The sequence below is a fragment of the Gossypium hirsutum genome, chromosome D08 (assembly GCF_007990345.1).
Source record: "Gossypium hirsutum isolate 1008001.06 chromosome D08, Gossypium_hirsutum_v2.1, whole genome shotgun sequence".
In the NCBI taxonomy this organism is placed as follows: Eukaryota; Viridiplantae; Streptophyta; class Magnoliopsida; order Malvales; family Malvaceae; genus Gossypium; species Gossypium hirsutum.
Window position 1 is genome coordinate 61,361,068 of NC_053444.1, and position 13,415 is coordinate 61,374,482.

General features: G+C 35.4%; 1 protein-coding gene and 1 long non-coding RNA gene across 8 annotated transcripts; one reads left to right on the plus strand and one right to left on the minus strand.

Annotated features, from left to right (window-relative positions):
• Positions 1-5,717: 5,717 nt before the first annotated feature.
• LOC121219908 (probable E3 ubiquitin-protein ligase RHB1A) lies at positions 5,718-9,114 on the minus strand. The gene is made up of 5 exons (XM_041098660.1): positions 8,831-9,114; positions 7,480-7,627; positions 6,837-7,266; positions 6,606-6,715; positions 5,718-6,509 (listed from the first exon to the last, which is right to left on the minus strand). Exons 2-5 carry the CDS (start codon positions 7,543-7,545, stop codon positions 6,480-6,482), a joined length of 636 nt encoding a protein of 211 aa, XP_040954594.1. The 5' UTR covers positions 7,546-7,627; positions 8,831-9,114; the 3' UTR covers positions 5,718-6,479.
• A 326-nt stretch (positions 9,115-9,440) lies between these two features.
• On the plus strand, positions 9,441-12,222 carry LOC107941522 (uncharacterized). 7 transcript variants are annotated; one of them, XR_001695648.2, is made up of 7 exons: positions 9,469-9,808; positions 10,155-10,300; positions 10,380-10,660; positions 10,778-10,872; positions 10,968-11,074; positions 11,164-11,356; positions 11,987-12,222. It is a non-coding gene; the product is annotated as an uncharacterized lncRNA (long non-coding RNA). The 7 variants fall into 7 exon arrangements; XR_001695647.2 differs by having other exon boundaries at positions 9,441-9,808; positions 10,380-10,494; positions 10,580-11,074; XR_001695645.2 differs by having other exon boundaries at positions 9,450-9,808; positions 10,380-10,872.
• The last annotated feature ends 1,193 nt before the right edge of the window (positions 12,223-13,415 follow it).

Consider the following 13,415-nt stretch of genomic DNA (forward strand, 5'->3'; position numbering starts at 1 on the left):
TCCTTCCATAATATACAAATTCCCTCAGAAAAGCCACAAGCTTCCACTCTATGAGAATTCGCCATACCAATGTTTTTTTATCACTTTATCAGCCTTAACTCCACTAGTTCTGGTTTCAACTAGAACAACAACTCCAAAATCAAACTCTTTTAAATATTCCTTGAGAAACCTATGAAAATTAGGATGATCTGCACCCTGAAAATTCCATACAATGATATTCAACTTCATAAAAATAGAATGCCAACATACTTGAGCAAAGAACTCACTCTTAAGTACTAATATCCTCAACCCGAACAGCTTCAGTAGAATTTCCTCGATTTTGCAAACTCATCGAAAGCCCTATTTTTGCTAACATGGTATTCTCTTATTGAATCCTTACTCCTCGTTCAACCATGTCCAAACTTTCCACTATTCCTTCCACTGCTTGTTCAACGGGTATCAAATCACCCATATTGCCTTTGCTTAAGACTTTGCTCGATTCACCAACTTCTAGCAAGTCATTTGTCAAAAAAAATTTCAACATCATTTAAAGAGAGCTTGGTGCAATTAGGTTAGAAAAACCCAAATTTTCTGTTTGATTAGCAGCCCTATTAGTCTCAACATTTGGGCTCCTATTTTCTTTCAAATTCACCATCGTGTGATGCATTGGGTTAAGTAACCTCTGCCCACTTAACCTGCCACCAATACTCCTATCTGGCCTAACCATAGTAGCATCATTTAGTGTCCCCGAGTCATTCCTTGTCCCATCCTTTCTTGAGCCCAACAACCCATTAACATCATTTTTTGTTTTCTGGCCTTATTCGAAACTCGCAACCCCTTTCCCTTATTATTTTTAGTTCCAGACACCCATTCTCTTTTATCAGCCTCCATTTCCCCAATAATACTCTACTTTCTAAATTGAAAGGATTCTGGAATTGTATAAATTAACCTAAAATTTATTTTAGATTCTTCCTTATTCTCACCAAACATGGAAAGAACATTAAATTGAGATCCATTCCAAATATTTTCTTTGACTATTCCCAAACCTGACAATTCTCGTCGTGACTGACGTCGCTAGCGATGATTGACCACCATCCATTATATTGATAAAAAGGTAAACTACTAAAATAGTCACTTTTGTTTGCCTCAGATTATATTTTAATCACTTATGTTTGAAATGTTACGTTTGAGTTACATTCGTTATTGTGTTATAACATTTCAATCACTAAGCCGTTAATTTTCGTTAACGATGTAACAGTAAGCTGACGTGGCACGTTAAATCATCATTTTGAACAAAAATTTTAGGTTAAATTCTACAATTGGTCCTGATATTTTTTTCATTTTGAGAAATTTAATTTTTTCTTTTATATTCTTTGAACTTTCTTTTTTTTTTCATTCTCTTCTGCTTCTCCCTCTGTTTTCCTCCCTGCTTCATTTCTTTTAATGTAGTTTTTCTATATTTTCCATTTGTTAAAACTAATCCACAAGCTCGCCTCACTCGAAAAAAATTAAATTGTTCAAAAAAATTAAAAGTATAGGGACTAATTTTAACAAATGGAAAACATAGAAAAACTACGTTAAAAGAAATGGAGAAGGGAGGAAAACAGAGGGAGAAGCAGAAGAAAATGAAAAATAAAGAAAAAAAAGAAAGTTAAAAAACATAAAAGAAAAAAGTAAATTGCTCAAAATGAAAAAATATGGGGACCGATTGTATAAATTAACCTAAAATTTTTGTTTGAAATGATGATTTAACGTGCTACGTCAGCTTACCATTATATCGTTAATGGCAATTAACGGCTTAATGACTAAAATGTTATAACACAATAACGTAAGTGACTAAAACATAACATTTTAAACATAAGTGACTAAAATGTAATCTGAGGTAAATAAAAAAGGATTGTTTTGGTAGTATACCCTTGATAAAATTAAGAAATTGTAGTAAAAAAATTATAAAATTAAAACATATGTTATAAAGTTGAATCAAATATATATTTTTGCTTTTCTCCGTGACCGGTTGAGCAACGTATTTTGGGCTGGTAAAATAGGTTGTTGGCAAAAGCAGGTAAGGAGGTGGTTTTAAAGACTATAGCTTGCTTTCTCCTCCCGTTGAATACATGCGATGCGTTGCAAAAAAATGATGAATTTCTTCTGGTGAGGGTCGAATGGCTATGACCGCAGGAAAATTGTTAGGATCGTCCCGAATAAGCAACGAACAAGTAAAAATAGTAGAAGAAATTGAGAAGATGAACACACAAATTTAACGTGGAAAAACCCCTCAAAAGAGGATAAAAAACCACGGGCAAAGATAATTTTACTATAATGGCAAAAGAATGAAGAGTACAAAAGATGGAGATAAAAACTAAACCCCGAAAACCCGAAAAACAAAGAACCCTCAAACGTAAACACAAAATTCTCTGAATGTGTTATGAGTTCTAATCTAATGGGTGTCTCTTAATTCTAAGATTGTAAAGGAGCCTATTTATAGGCTAAATTAGTAAGTCAAATAAACTATACTAATAAATGCTAAATATATTATACTAATAAATACTAAATCTTCTAGAAAGAAAATATATTTTTGTTTAACTTGACTTGCAAGCAATCTCTTAGAATTTGGGTCACACAATTCTAACAATCTCCACATTGAAACAAATTCTTTCAATGCCATCTTTGCCAAAACCCGCCACGGGCCTATCTTGAACTATGCAGGGAATTAACTGAGTCGAATCTATGCTTAGAAGCTGGAAGATTTCTAGCCTTCGACTTGTGCACTGCCAAATCAAAACTAACCCGAGTCTAATTTTCACGAATACAGTGCCCTAACTTTTCAAAACCTGCATCCAAAAGAGAACCTCTCTTCAACGAAACAGTCATACCTTTTTCCCTCCTATGACCAAGTTGCCTCCGCTTCAAATGAGTTGACTTTGACTCCGTAACGGACGAGGGACATCCGATTTCACCGGCCACTGTAGAACCTTCCAGAATATAAAGACTGCCGGTTCTTTTACCTTTTAACAAAACGAGAGCTCCACGAGATACTTTAATGTCGCTCAACTCGATGTTGATTCTGCATCCTTTCAAGTCTAAAATACTCAAGGAGATGAGATTCTTTCGTAAATCAGGTACATACCTGACATCTGAGAGTGTCCTAATCGTCCCATCGTGTATCCTAATTTTAACAGTACCAATACCGATTATTTTACTATATGAATCGTTTCCCATGTGCACAACTCCACCTTCAACTGAACTGTATGTGGAGAACCATTCTCTATTAGGACACATGTGGAAAGAACATCCTGAATCTAGGATCCACTCAGACGTAAGCTTGGAATTATCGCTCGTTGACACTAACAAGAAATCATCATCGCCTTCATCGACCAAATTAGCACCAGCTACATCTTCCTCGTTACTCTCAGCAGCTTTTTTATTTCGCAGTTTATAACAATCTGCTTTGACGTGACCTAACTTTTTACAATAGCGACACCTTTTGTCTCGTTTCTTTGATGCTACCAAAACGGAAGCTTGCCTATCTGCTTTTCTATTCAAACCAAACTCATTGTCGAGTTTGTCTCTACTCAACAAATGACCCTTCACATCTTCGAACAAGAGTTTGTCTCTACCATAAATCAGGGTTTCCCTGAAAGACTTGTATGAAGAGGGTAAAGAGCATAATAACAGCATAGCTTGATCTTCATCGTCAATATGAACCTCAACGTTCTTTAAATCATTTAAAAGAGTGATGAATTGACTGATGTGATCTTTAAGAAGCTCACCTTCGTTCATGCGAAACGTAAATAGACGTTGTTTCAACACTTAACGGTTAGCCAGAGACTTAGTCGCATAAAGAGTTTCTAACCTTTTCCACAAGGCGAATGAGGTCTTCTCCATCAATACCTCCTGCAATACTGTATTCGCGAGGCACAACTGGATTGCAGACAAGGCCTTTTCATCAAGCTCTTTCCATTCTGTTTGATTTAGATTCTCAGGCTTTTTCCCTGTAACAACCTTTTTCAAGCCATTTTGAACTAGAATTGTCATCATCCGAACTTGCCACAGATTGAAATTTGTCTCACCATCGAACTTCTCAATTTCAAACCTTGTTGCTGCCATCTCTGAACGGGCTGATCTATGAAAGTTAAACTAGCTCTGATACCACTTGTTAGGATCGTCCCGAATAAGCAACGAACAAGTAAAAATAGTAGAAGAAATTGAGAAGATGAACACACAAATTTAACGTGGAAAAACCCCTCAAAAGAGGATAAAAAACCACGGGCAAAGATAATTTTACTATAATGGCAAAAGAATGAAGAGTACAAAAGATGGAGATAAAAACTAAACCCCGAAAACCCGAAAAACAAAGAACCCTCAAACGTAAACACAAAATTCTCTGAATGTGTTATGAGTTCTAATCTAATGGGTGTCTCTTAATTCTAAGATTGTAAAGGAGCCTATTTATAGGCTAAATTAGTAAGTCAAATAAACTATACTAATAAATGCTAAATATATTATACTAATAAATACTAAATCTTCTAGAAAGAAAATATATTTTTGTTTAACTTGACTTGCAAGCAATCTCTTAGAATTTGGGTCACACAATTCTAACAAAAATCCATTGGGCGTCCTTGCAAAACAAATCTTATCCAGCGCGGCGCGAACATATTGCTCAGTGTGGACAGACTGAGGAATCGAGCATGTCTTGCTTGGTTGTAGGCTCGCCTGTGAAGTGTGGCAGCTCACTAATATTACTGTTTCCTATAATTCTGTTACTGATTTCATTTATGTCTTGCTGTGTTTGAATGATGATATTATGTCGGGTCGTGCTCTTTGTATTTTATGGAGCATTTGGCTTCATAGGAATTTGTTTGTGTGGAAACAGATTTGTCTTCCGACTGCTCATATTCTTCGTGTTGCTGATTCGTTCCTGCAGAACTGGAGGGTGGAGAAGCAGGTTTTGATAAAATCTAGGTGCTCGGTTCAGCAGCCTCTACTGCTCTGTTAAGTTGGTTAAAGCCACCGATGGGTAGTTTGAAATGCAACGTTGATGCTGCAATTTTCGGCGATCAAAATGCTACAGGCTGGTCAGCTGTTGTTAGAGACTCAGAGGCCCTTTTGTTCGAGCGGTTACTGGTTATGTCTGCTTGAAATTCCCAGAATGGCTGAAGTCTTTGCCGTTCGTGAAGCTTTATCCTGGGTTTTGTTGAATCGATTCGATGATGTCTTGGTCGAGACTGATTGTCTGCAAGTCCGGCATGCACTGTTGAGGCATCAATGCAACCTATCTGAGTTTGGAACAATTGTTTAGGATTGTTGTCGCCTTCAATCTCAGTTCCATTCCCTTTCCTTCCTATGGATTCGTAGAGACGCAAATAAGGTAACTCATTCGCTTGCTGACAGCTTGTTACACGGGAACTATATTGATTGGGGGTAACGTAAAAGGGTATTTCTTTCACTATGCTGATAGAGGAGGATGGACGTAAGACAAGGTTGGGGGACGTCGAAACCTATCAATTTTGACAAGGTTCGGTTATTTTACCATGCCTACCATCCCATAAATTGGGAAAAGAATTCATTCCCACAAAGTTGGGGGAAGTCGAAACCTATCAATAAAAATTGGGTGACAGCGGAAAATCTGTGGAACTAATTGGGAAAGGAAAAAAAAACAAAAGAAAGGCAATTAAAGATTTGCAAAATGCAAGTGCTGATTCTGATGAACTGGAGAACATAAAAAAGAAGATTTCAAATTGAAGAAAATCGATCCAATCATCCAATAATAATAAATACAATCTCGTTACATACAAAATTTCATATGAATAGTAAAAATAACTGTAAATTTTTTTATGTGAAATGATCAAACTTTGATATGAAAAAAATACATGTTATATACAAGAATCATGTTGTATTACAAAATGCCTATTCAGTTTATCCCTTCTGTCTTTTGAAAACAAAAGCAAATCCACCACCAACAATTTCACATATACATGAACTGAAAATAAGTGTAACCATATCCCATTTACTGCAGATTCATGGTAAGGAAAATATATATGTGTGTGTGTTGTATGATATGCTGCTTGCGGCTGACTGCAAAGGTTTCTGGACAATTTACGGCAATTTACGGCAATATTCAACTTCAGGCACTCACTTATTCGGGGAGGTAGAAACTAATGGCATGCTGATCTAATAAACACTTTATGCATAGGCCATAAAGTGATGATCGTTAAAAATGGCATCTAAGCTGTTTCTGTATTTCTTTCTCCTTTCTTCTCATCTAAAAGTTTTGAGGCATGAAAGCACAAAGAGACTATGTTCACGAATTGGCAACTCCTTTATACGATGAAGAAAAGAGACCCAAAACCAAACTATTGCTAATTGGAAGCAGCCACTAAATATGCTATAATAAATGAGGGGGAAAACGAAAAACCGAAAATCTGTTGTGATTTGTAAGTTGTAACCTTTGCAACAAACTTAATTTGAAGCAACTAAAAGCTGAGTCCACCACAATGAAACTAGTCGGTGGGTAGGTCGAACATCATTTCCTACATCATAAGAGAATTAGAACACTCTTGTTATTTCCTTGGATTAGATATGATAATACCTATCGACTTATAGATGAAAATAGTTTCGAGACAAACCTTATCACACACAGGGCATGTGTCACTTCTTTCCATCCATTCAAGAATACATGCAAGGTGAAAATGGTGCTCGCATTTTGTGATAATTTTTGGATTTTCTGCATCATACTCTGCATGAAAAACAGACACAAGGATCTCTCAACAACCTTTTCTCCTCGACAGTAGAAGCACAAGTTCGCTGAAAAATGGCAACCGTTAAAAGAACTTATAAATTGCAAAGGGAAGACATACCTTCCAAACAGGTTGGACAAACATCCTCCTCTTCCTTTGTAGACACAACTGGTTCAACTGGTTTTGAAAGTTCGACTTCTAGTTCCTTCGGTGACTCAATTTCTGTATCGGTTTGTGCTTTGCAGCCCAATCCCTTTGTGTCCTCAGATTTTCTGCAAGTCTCTCGAGTATTGGCAGCAACTGTTTCTTGACCAGAATCAACATTAGTCGATTGCACTGCTTCGTCACTTTTACTGCTATGAATTTGGGCTACCGAAGGAGTTTGAGGAGGTCCTAAAATTGCATCAAATGGCACCGGAGCAGGAGGAGGTCTATAAGCATCGGGCACAGATACCTCCAGATTTGTGTCGACTAGGAGCCCGGTAGAGAGAGCAGAGGCAGCAACACTATGAGAAGATAAAGGCACGCGCTCATCTGATGCTCTTGGATACTATTAAAGGAAAGGAGTTCCAATCAATAAAGATCATGAAAATGAATTCAATACAATAACTGATTAGTTTCAAAATAGTTTCCTTGTATGGCTCAAGTTCGGATTAGTGTTTAGTCATCCAGTATCTAATAAATAAATGAAATGAGATCACTTCAACAGGAACACTAATCCAGTATCTAATAATATTCCATGGGGGAAGAAAATTATACTAACGTAATAATATGCTGGTCCACTACTTATTTCTACTCCTCTAGAAGAGCAACAGCAACAACCTCCCATTCCTTTTACTTATGTCCACTGCCCATAAAACACCACTGGTACTTTGTAGATCAGAATCCCACAAACAGAAGGTGAGCAAAACCTGTTTTAAGAAAAAGATTGAAATCACTTTTGAAGATATAAACAGCTTAGTATTCCGTCTAGTAAACTATATACATGCCAAATGCCACATGACAATGCAAAACATATTCTATATCCGGTTTCTTGCATACACTCGTCATCAACAAGCACATGTATGATAGAAGACAGTAAAAGTGTTATAGAGGCCTCTGTACTCAGAATTGGATTGCATTTTTCCCCCTCTACTAAAAAAATAAGCAAATTAGTTCCTCTTTGGTCCTTCTGTTAGAAATTTTATCCATTTCTATTGTTAAAAACTGATACTTATACATAAGTATGAGATACATGTGACATGCCATGTGTCATTTTCTGGTTATTCTATCAGTCACACCAGTTTTTAACTGTACAAATGGATGAAAATTTTAATTAAAATGACCAATTTGCTCTTTAATTTAACGTACAGGGACTAATTTACCCATTTCTGAGTAGAAATGATAAAATACAATCTGATTCCTGGTACAAGAGCCTTCTTAGATAAAGACCCTAAAATAAAGGCAAGCTAGATCATATTCTACTCTTTGCAGCACAAGCTACAAATTTTTGGATGTTATGATCAACAGAGTAGCAGAATTCAATCATGTAAAAACAAAAGCAACATCCATTATCGATTGTTAAAAACAAACGAAGTTTAAGAAACAAGCTACCAAGTCGGGTTCAGTTTTCCAGCTACAATTCCATATCAAGAAATTCAAGACAACCAAATGAAGTAAACTGAAAAGCAATACTCTGATAGTTAAATTAAAGAGTAGGACTAAACCCCAAGTTCCGATTCCTTAAATAATCGAGGTGGACAGTGTTAATGACAAACTAGTAATCAAATCAAACCAAACATTTTTGTGAGACTAATTAACCCAAATACTCAAACACTTGGAGCAACAAACAGAAGAGGAGAATTCAATAATAAATAAATAAATAAAGAGTTGCCTTTGAGTTTCTCTTCATCAATATCATATGCAAAAGCTATAGTCAAAACATCTAAATTTCATAAGGTTGAGAAAAAAAGAAGAAAAGAAAACCCAATAAAATTTACCAGTAATTCAACAATTCTAGAGGTAGTAAGAAAAATATAATCAAACCCTAGAGAAACCATAATTAAATAGCTAAGCAAACCAAATCACAGAAAGCAAAAAAAAAAAAAAAGAACATATAGGACATGAAATTTTACCTTTTTTATTGAAATTATGGATTCAAGAATTCCCAGATGAAACTTGAATGATAAAAGATTAATTTATTTTACTTCCTTGTTTGGAGTGTAAATTCTAGGATCCCTTTTTTTTTGTTTTGAATAAGTAAAATTTAGCTCTGTTTTGTGTGGGAGAATGAATATCTTTCAGTGAAAAGAAAGAAGACTTTCCCCCATTAAAACTGATATTAGATTCCACCATCACAGAATTGTTTAATGGGAATTTTCTACACGCGCCAATTTCTACGGTTACTTCCACGCATCATACTAAAAAGTATACATAATGTCATGCAAATTTAAAATTTATTTCTTATATTTTTATGGGTAATCTACAAAAATAGTCACTTTTGTTTGACTCAAGGTACATTTTAGTCACTTATGTTTGAAATGTTACGTTTTAGTCACTTATGTTATTATTTTACTACGAAGTGATCACTCTACCGTTAAGTTCCATTATCTCTCTAACGGTAATCCTATGTGGCAGTCCAACTAGATTTTAAGTGCCAACTTGGATTTCTAAATGGGATGAAAATAAATTTTAACCAAAATTAGAGATATTGGGTGTAATTTAACCAAAATTAGAGAGGCTCTATTTTCTTTGTTTCCTTCATTCATTCATTCCCTCCCTTTCTGTTTTTAGCAGTGAAAAATTTCAAAAGAAAAATTAACATCATTTGGTATTGATCTAACTTTCAGAAAAAGAAAAAAAGAAAATGCCTTCAACACCCAAAAAGCGTCCAAAATCCAAGCATAATTCATATTCAAAAAATTCTTCACTGAACTCCATACTCGAACCACCCCAAAGCTTATTCCCTTTAAAAGGCGAGTTCTTGCGTCTCATTACTGTACTTGCAATCGCATCCGCTGTAGCTCTCTCCTGTAATTACTTCCTTACCTTCTTTACCTCCACCTCTAAACCCTTTTGTGATAGTAACTTAGACCCCATCGATTCATTCTCAGGTATAATTCTTTTATCCCCCCTTCTTTTCTGGGTATTTTTTTTGTTTTTGTTTAACTTTGCTTTCTGGGCATCTTTTATTATGATTTTGTATTCATTCTGTTTGTTTAATTTGAGTTTTGTTTGTAGTTTTAGCTATGGGAGCTTTTTATTCGGTTTATTGGTTGATATGAATTTGTGGGTAACTTGAGATTTTCAAGTTTTTTTTGCTCATAATGTGTCAATCAATGTTTGGGTATCTCATGATATTCAATTTCATATTATATCACATGTATAATACAGGAAATTATGTATCCTAGAAACTGTACATTACTGATGTCTATTGTTCTAAATATGTATATGTTTCAGGTTCGAGAAAATGATATTTGGAATGATTTAGACAGACACAACTTGATGCAAAATGTTGGTTCAGACCATACCACATATGTGTATGTGAAAAGAAGGGCAATGGAGACGATAGCTAAATTATTGGAGACAAGAACAAATCTACATGGGTATGCTTATCAACGTCTATTTTTATGTTTCGGCATTTCAAGATATTTAATTTACATTTCTCTTGTTTTCTTTTTACAGGTTACAGGAATTCAAGTGTCCAGATGCTCTGGCAGAGCATTACAAACCTTTGACCTGTCGTTTTCGTGAATTGGTCTCCAAGCATTCTCTTATTATCATACCTATTTGTGTCGGGGTAGTCCCTTCTAAAAGCTATTCTTTGAATGCTTTAGTTATAGTATCAAAATTTTGAAAGTTGTTAACGATATTTAGCTTTATAGCTTATAGGGTGTGCAGTATTGTTCTTGAAAGTCCGTCAAAGAATGTATATTTCGACTAGAGCAGATGAGCTTTACAATCAGGTGCACAAATTTTTTGATGTACAGTTATAGTCAATTAACGGTTTATTTTCTGTACATACTGCATGTCAGACTGTTTTGAAATTGTTTGTGAACATGTATTTTATTTTGTGTCGGTAGACATCCCATAAAATGCAACCAGAAACATGTAGAGCTATACTTTGAATCTATACTTTGCTTGCTCTACTTTGCTTGCTCAGAAGACAACAATGGTGGTAAGACTATTCCTTGCATCTATTCTTTGAATGTAGAGCTAGGAGCTAAACCAAGACACTAAATGTCTCATGGTATAATCTTGGCGTTAGCACAGGCTTTGCGTCATTTGAGGTAGATTTCTCAGGAAATATCTCAGCCGAATGTTACTGGTTGGGGTAGAAGACCTGCAGCTCTGCGTGCACTTAGTCATAAATTGAGCAAGTATGTTCATTCTTCTTTTCAGTAATTCACCATCTATGTCAGTGTAGGTAGATTCTTGACTGATGGCAGTAACATATTCTATTCTCCAGGGGATTTAATGAGGCTGTTAATGGGTTTACTGATGAAGGATGGTCGATGCTGGAAACTGACGGCGTTGATGACGTTACCCTTCTTGTGAACTCGTCTCCTGGAAAGATGATGGACATAAATTTTTCTTATAGTAATGGATTTCCTTCAATGGGAAATGCGGTTCTATGTGCCAAAGCATCCATGTTATTGGAGGTCAGTTTCTAGATGTGTTACAAGCATATGAATTACATCAGAAGATTTACAAATACTAAACAATGAAAAACTGTTTTTTCTTCCCAATGTTGTGACGATGGCCTCGATATTAAATTTGTGGTATAATGAACCATCTTATGATCAGGTCGTGTCTCTAAATTTGTGGTATAATGAACCAGTGCCTCAAGGGGGAAGTTTTGGGGGTCAAGTCATTCTTCCATAAAATGTATCCTAGGTCGTGTCTCTAATGATATTGCTACTTTGGAATGTGATTTTGATACAAAAAGTGTTTCAAATGACAAGTTCATAAAAAAGGCACGCATGGTTCAGGGTATATGTCACTTCTGTTATTTGGTATACTCTTGCACTATGGTTAATGAAATCTAGTGCAACAATTGTTTGCATGGATAATGTAACAGGAAAGGAGTTATTCTTTAGACTTTTTGTATAAGAGGCTATGAATATGATGTATGTCAAGACTCAAGATACCGTAGTTTCTGATGATTCGTGTTGGTTTTATTGGTGAATATTACATTGTATTTTAACATGCTAATACCATACTCGAGTCTAAATGTTGTGTGCATTTATGGAATCATATTATTTTAACATGATATTTGGTTTCTATTCCAGGATGTAGCTTTGGCCATTGTTACCATGAGACCTACTCTACTGGGTCCTATAATGGAGAAACTGTGCGGCTCATAGAACACAACTATTTGTTCATTGTGCGGCTCTTAAATTGTCACGTCATTTTTGTATGTACAATTACCTTTTTGTAATTATATCTTTTCTTGCAGTAAAGAGAAAAGTTGTTATACACTTACATACTAATATACTTTTTTATCAAATGATTATTATTTTAATAATAATGCCCCTGCAACTATCTTGTAAATGCCAAATACACGCACAGATTCAGGTTCTATGTTTCAATAATTAAAACTCCACATGGTTGCGAGGGCAAGTAAATAGATGCTTACCTGCAATCCAGCAACTAAAACAATAGGCTTCAAAGTATTTGTCCAATAGGTGAATATATAACATGTCCAATAGCCATTTCTTAAGTAATTGTTCAATAGTTTAACATTTCAAAAAAAAAAATTGTTTCAAACCCTCAATTAAGATAAAATGTATTGTTAACATGATTCAACAACCTTTCTAAAAGGATATATTCTTTGTTCACAAAATAGATTTCCTTTTGAAAGGTAATTTGGCCCTAAAATTTGCTCTCAGGTTTGAGCTTTGTTGGGTTAAGGGTGGTTGGCTTGATGTGTTATCCATTGAAGTCGCTTGGTTCAAATTTTGCAGGCTCGATGATTGGCTTGCCATTTGGTTACCCCCAACAATCCCTTTGCAAGTCCTTGTATTATGGCCTGGTTTACCACATTTGCTGCAATTAGCTTGATGTCCTGTCTTGCTTAATTTTGATCCACTCTTTCTTACTTCATCTATTTCCTTCCTCCTTATTTGTTTGGGTCTTCCTGGGGGCCTTCTAATTATGGGAGGAAGAATGGGTTCCATGTCCCTTACATGTTCCCATTGCATAGGACCTATACACAAAAATTTAAAGATGTCAAACACATTTTATAAATAAGTAATATTTCATAAAGTTTTAGGTTTTTATGGCTATTACCTTTTACAGGGTTAATCAAGTGGCTGTAAATATTCAACTGGGTAGTGACAGTATAACCTGTATTTACATAAGTTTCAGGGCTCACAGCAAGTAATTGCATGCAAGAAACAGTATGCTTACATGGGATTCCTGACAAATCCCATTTTCTACATGAACAGGAGGAGTTGAGGAGGTCAACCACATGCTTGTTGCCTAATCCACAGTCTACCTCATACTTCTCATTTCCAATATATATCGGCCATATACTATAAACAAAGTAACATTTTAAAGTTAAAAACTTTTCCATCCAAGCAACATAATTCAAGCTAAGTAAAAAAGAGTTAGCAAAACTTACTTATTGGACTAACTAACAATTTCAGACAACTTCTTCTGTATCCTTGGACATAAAGGTCCAGGATACTTCTCAGCAGCCTCTCTTATAGAAACCAA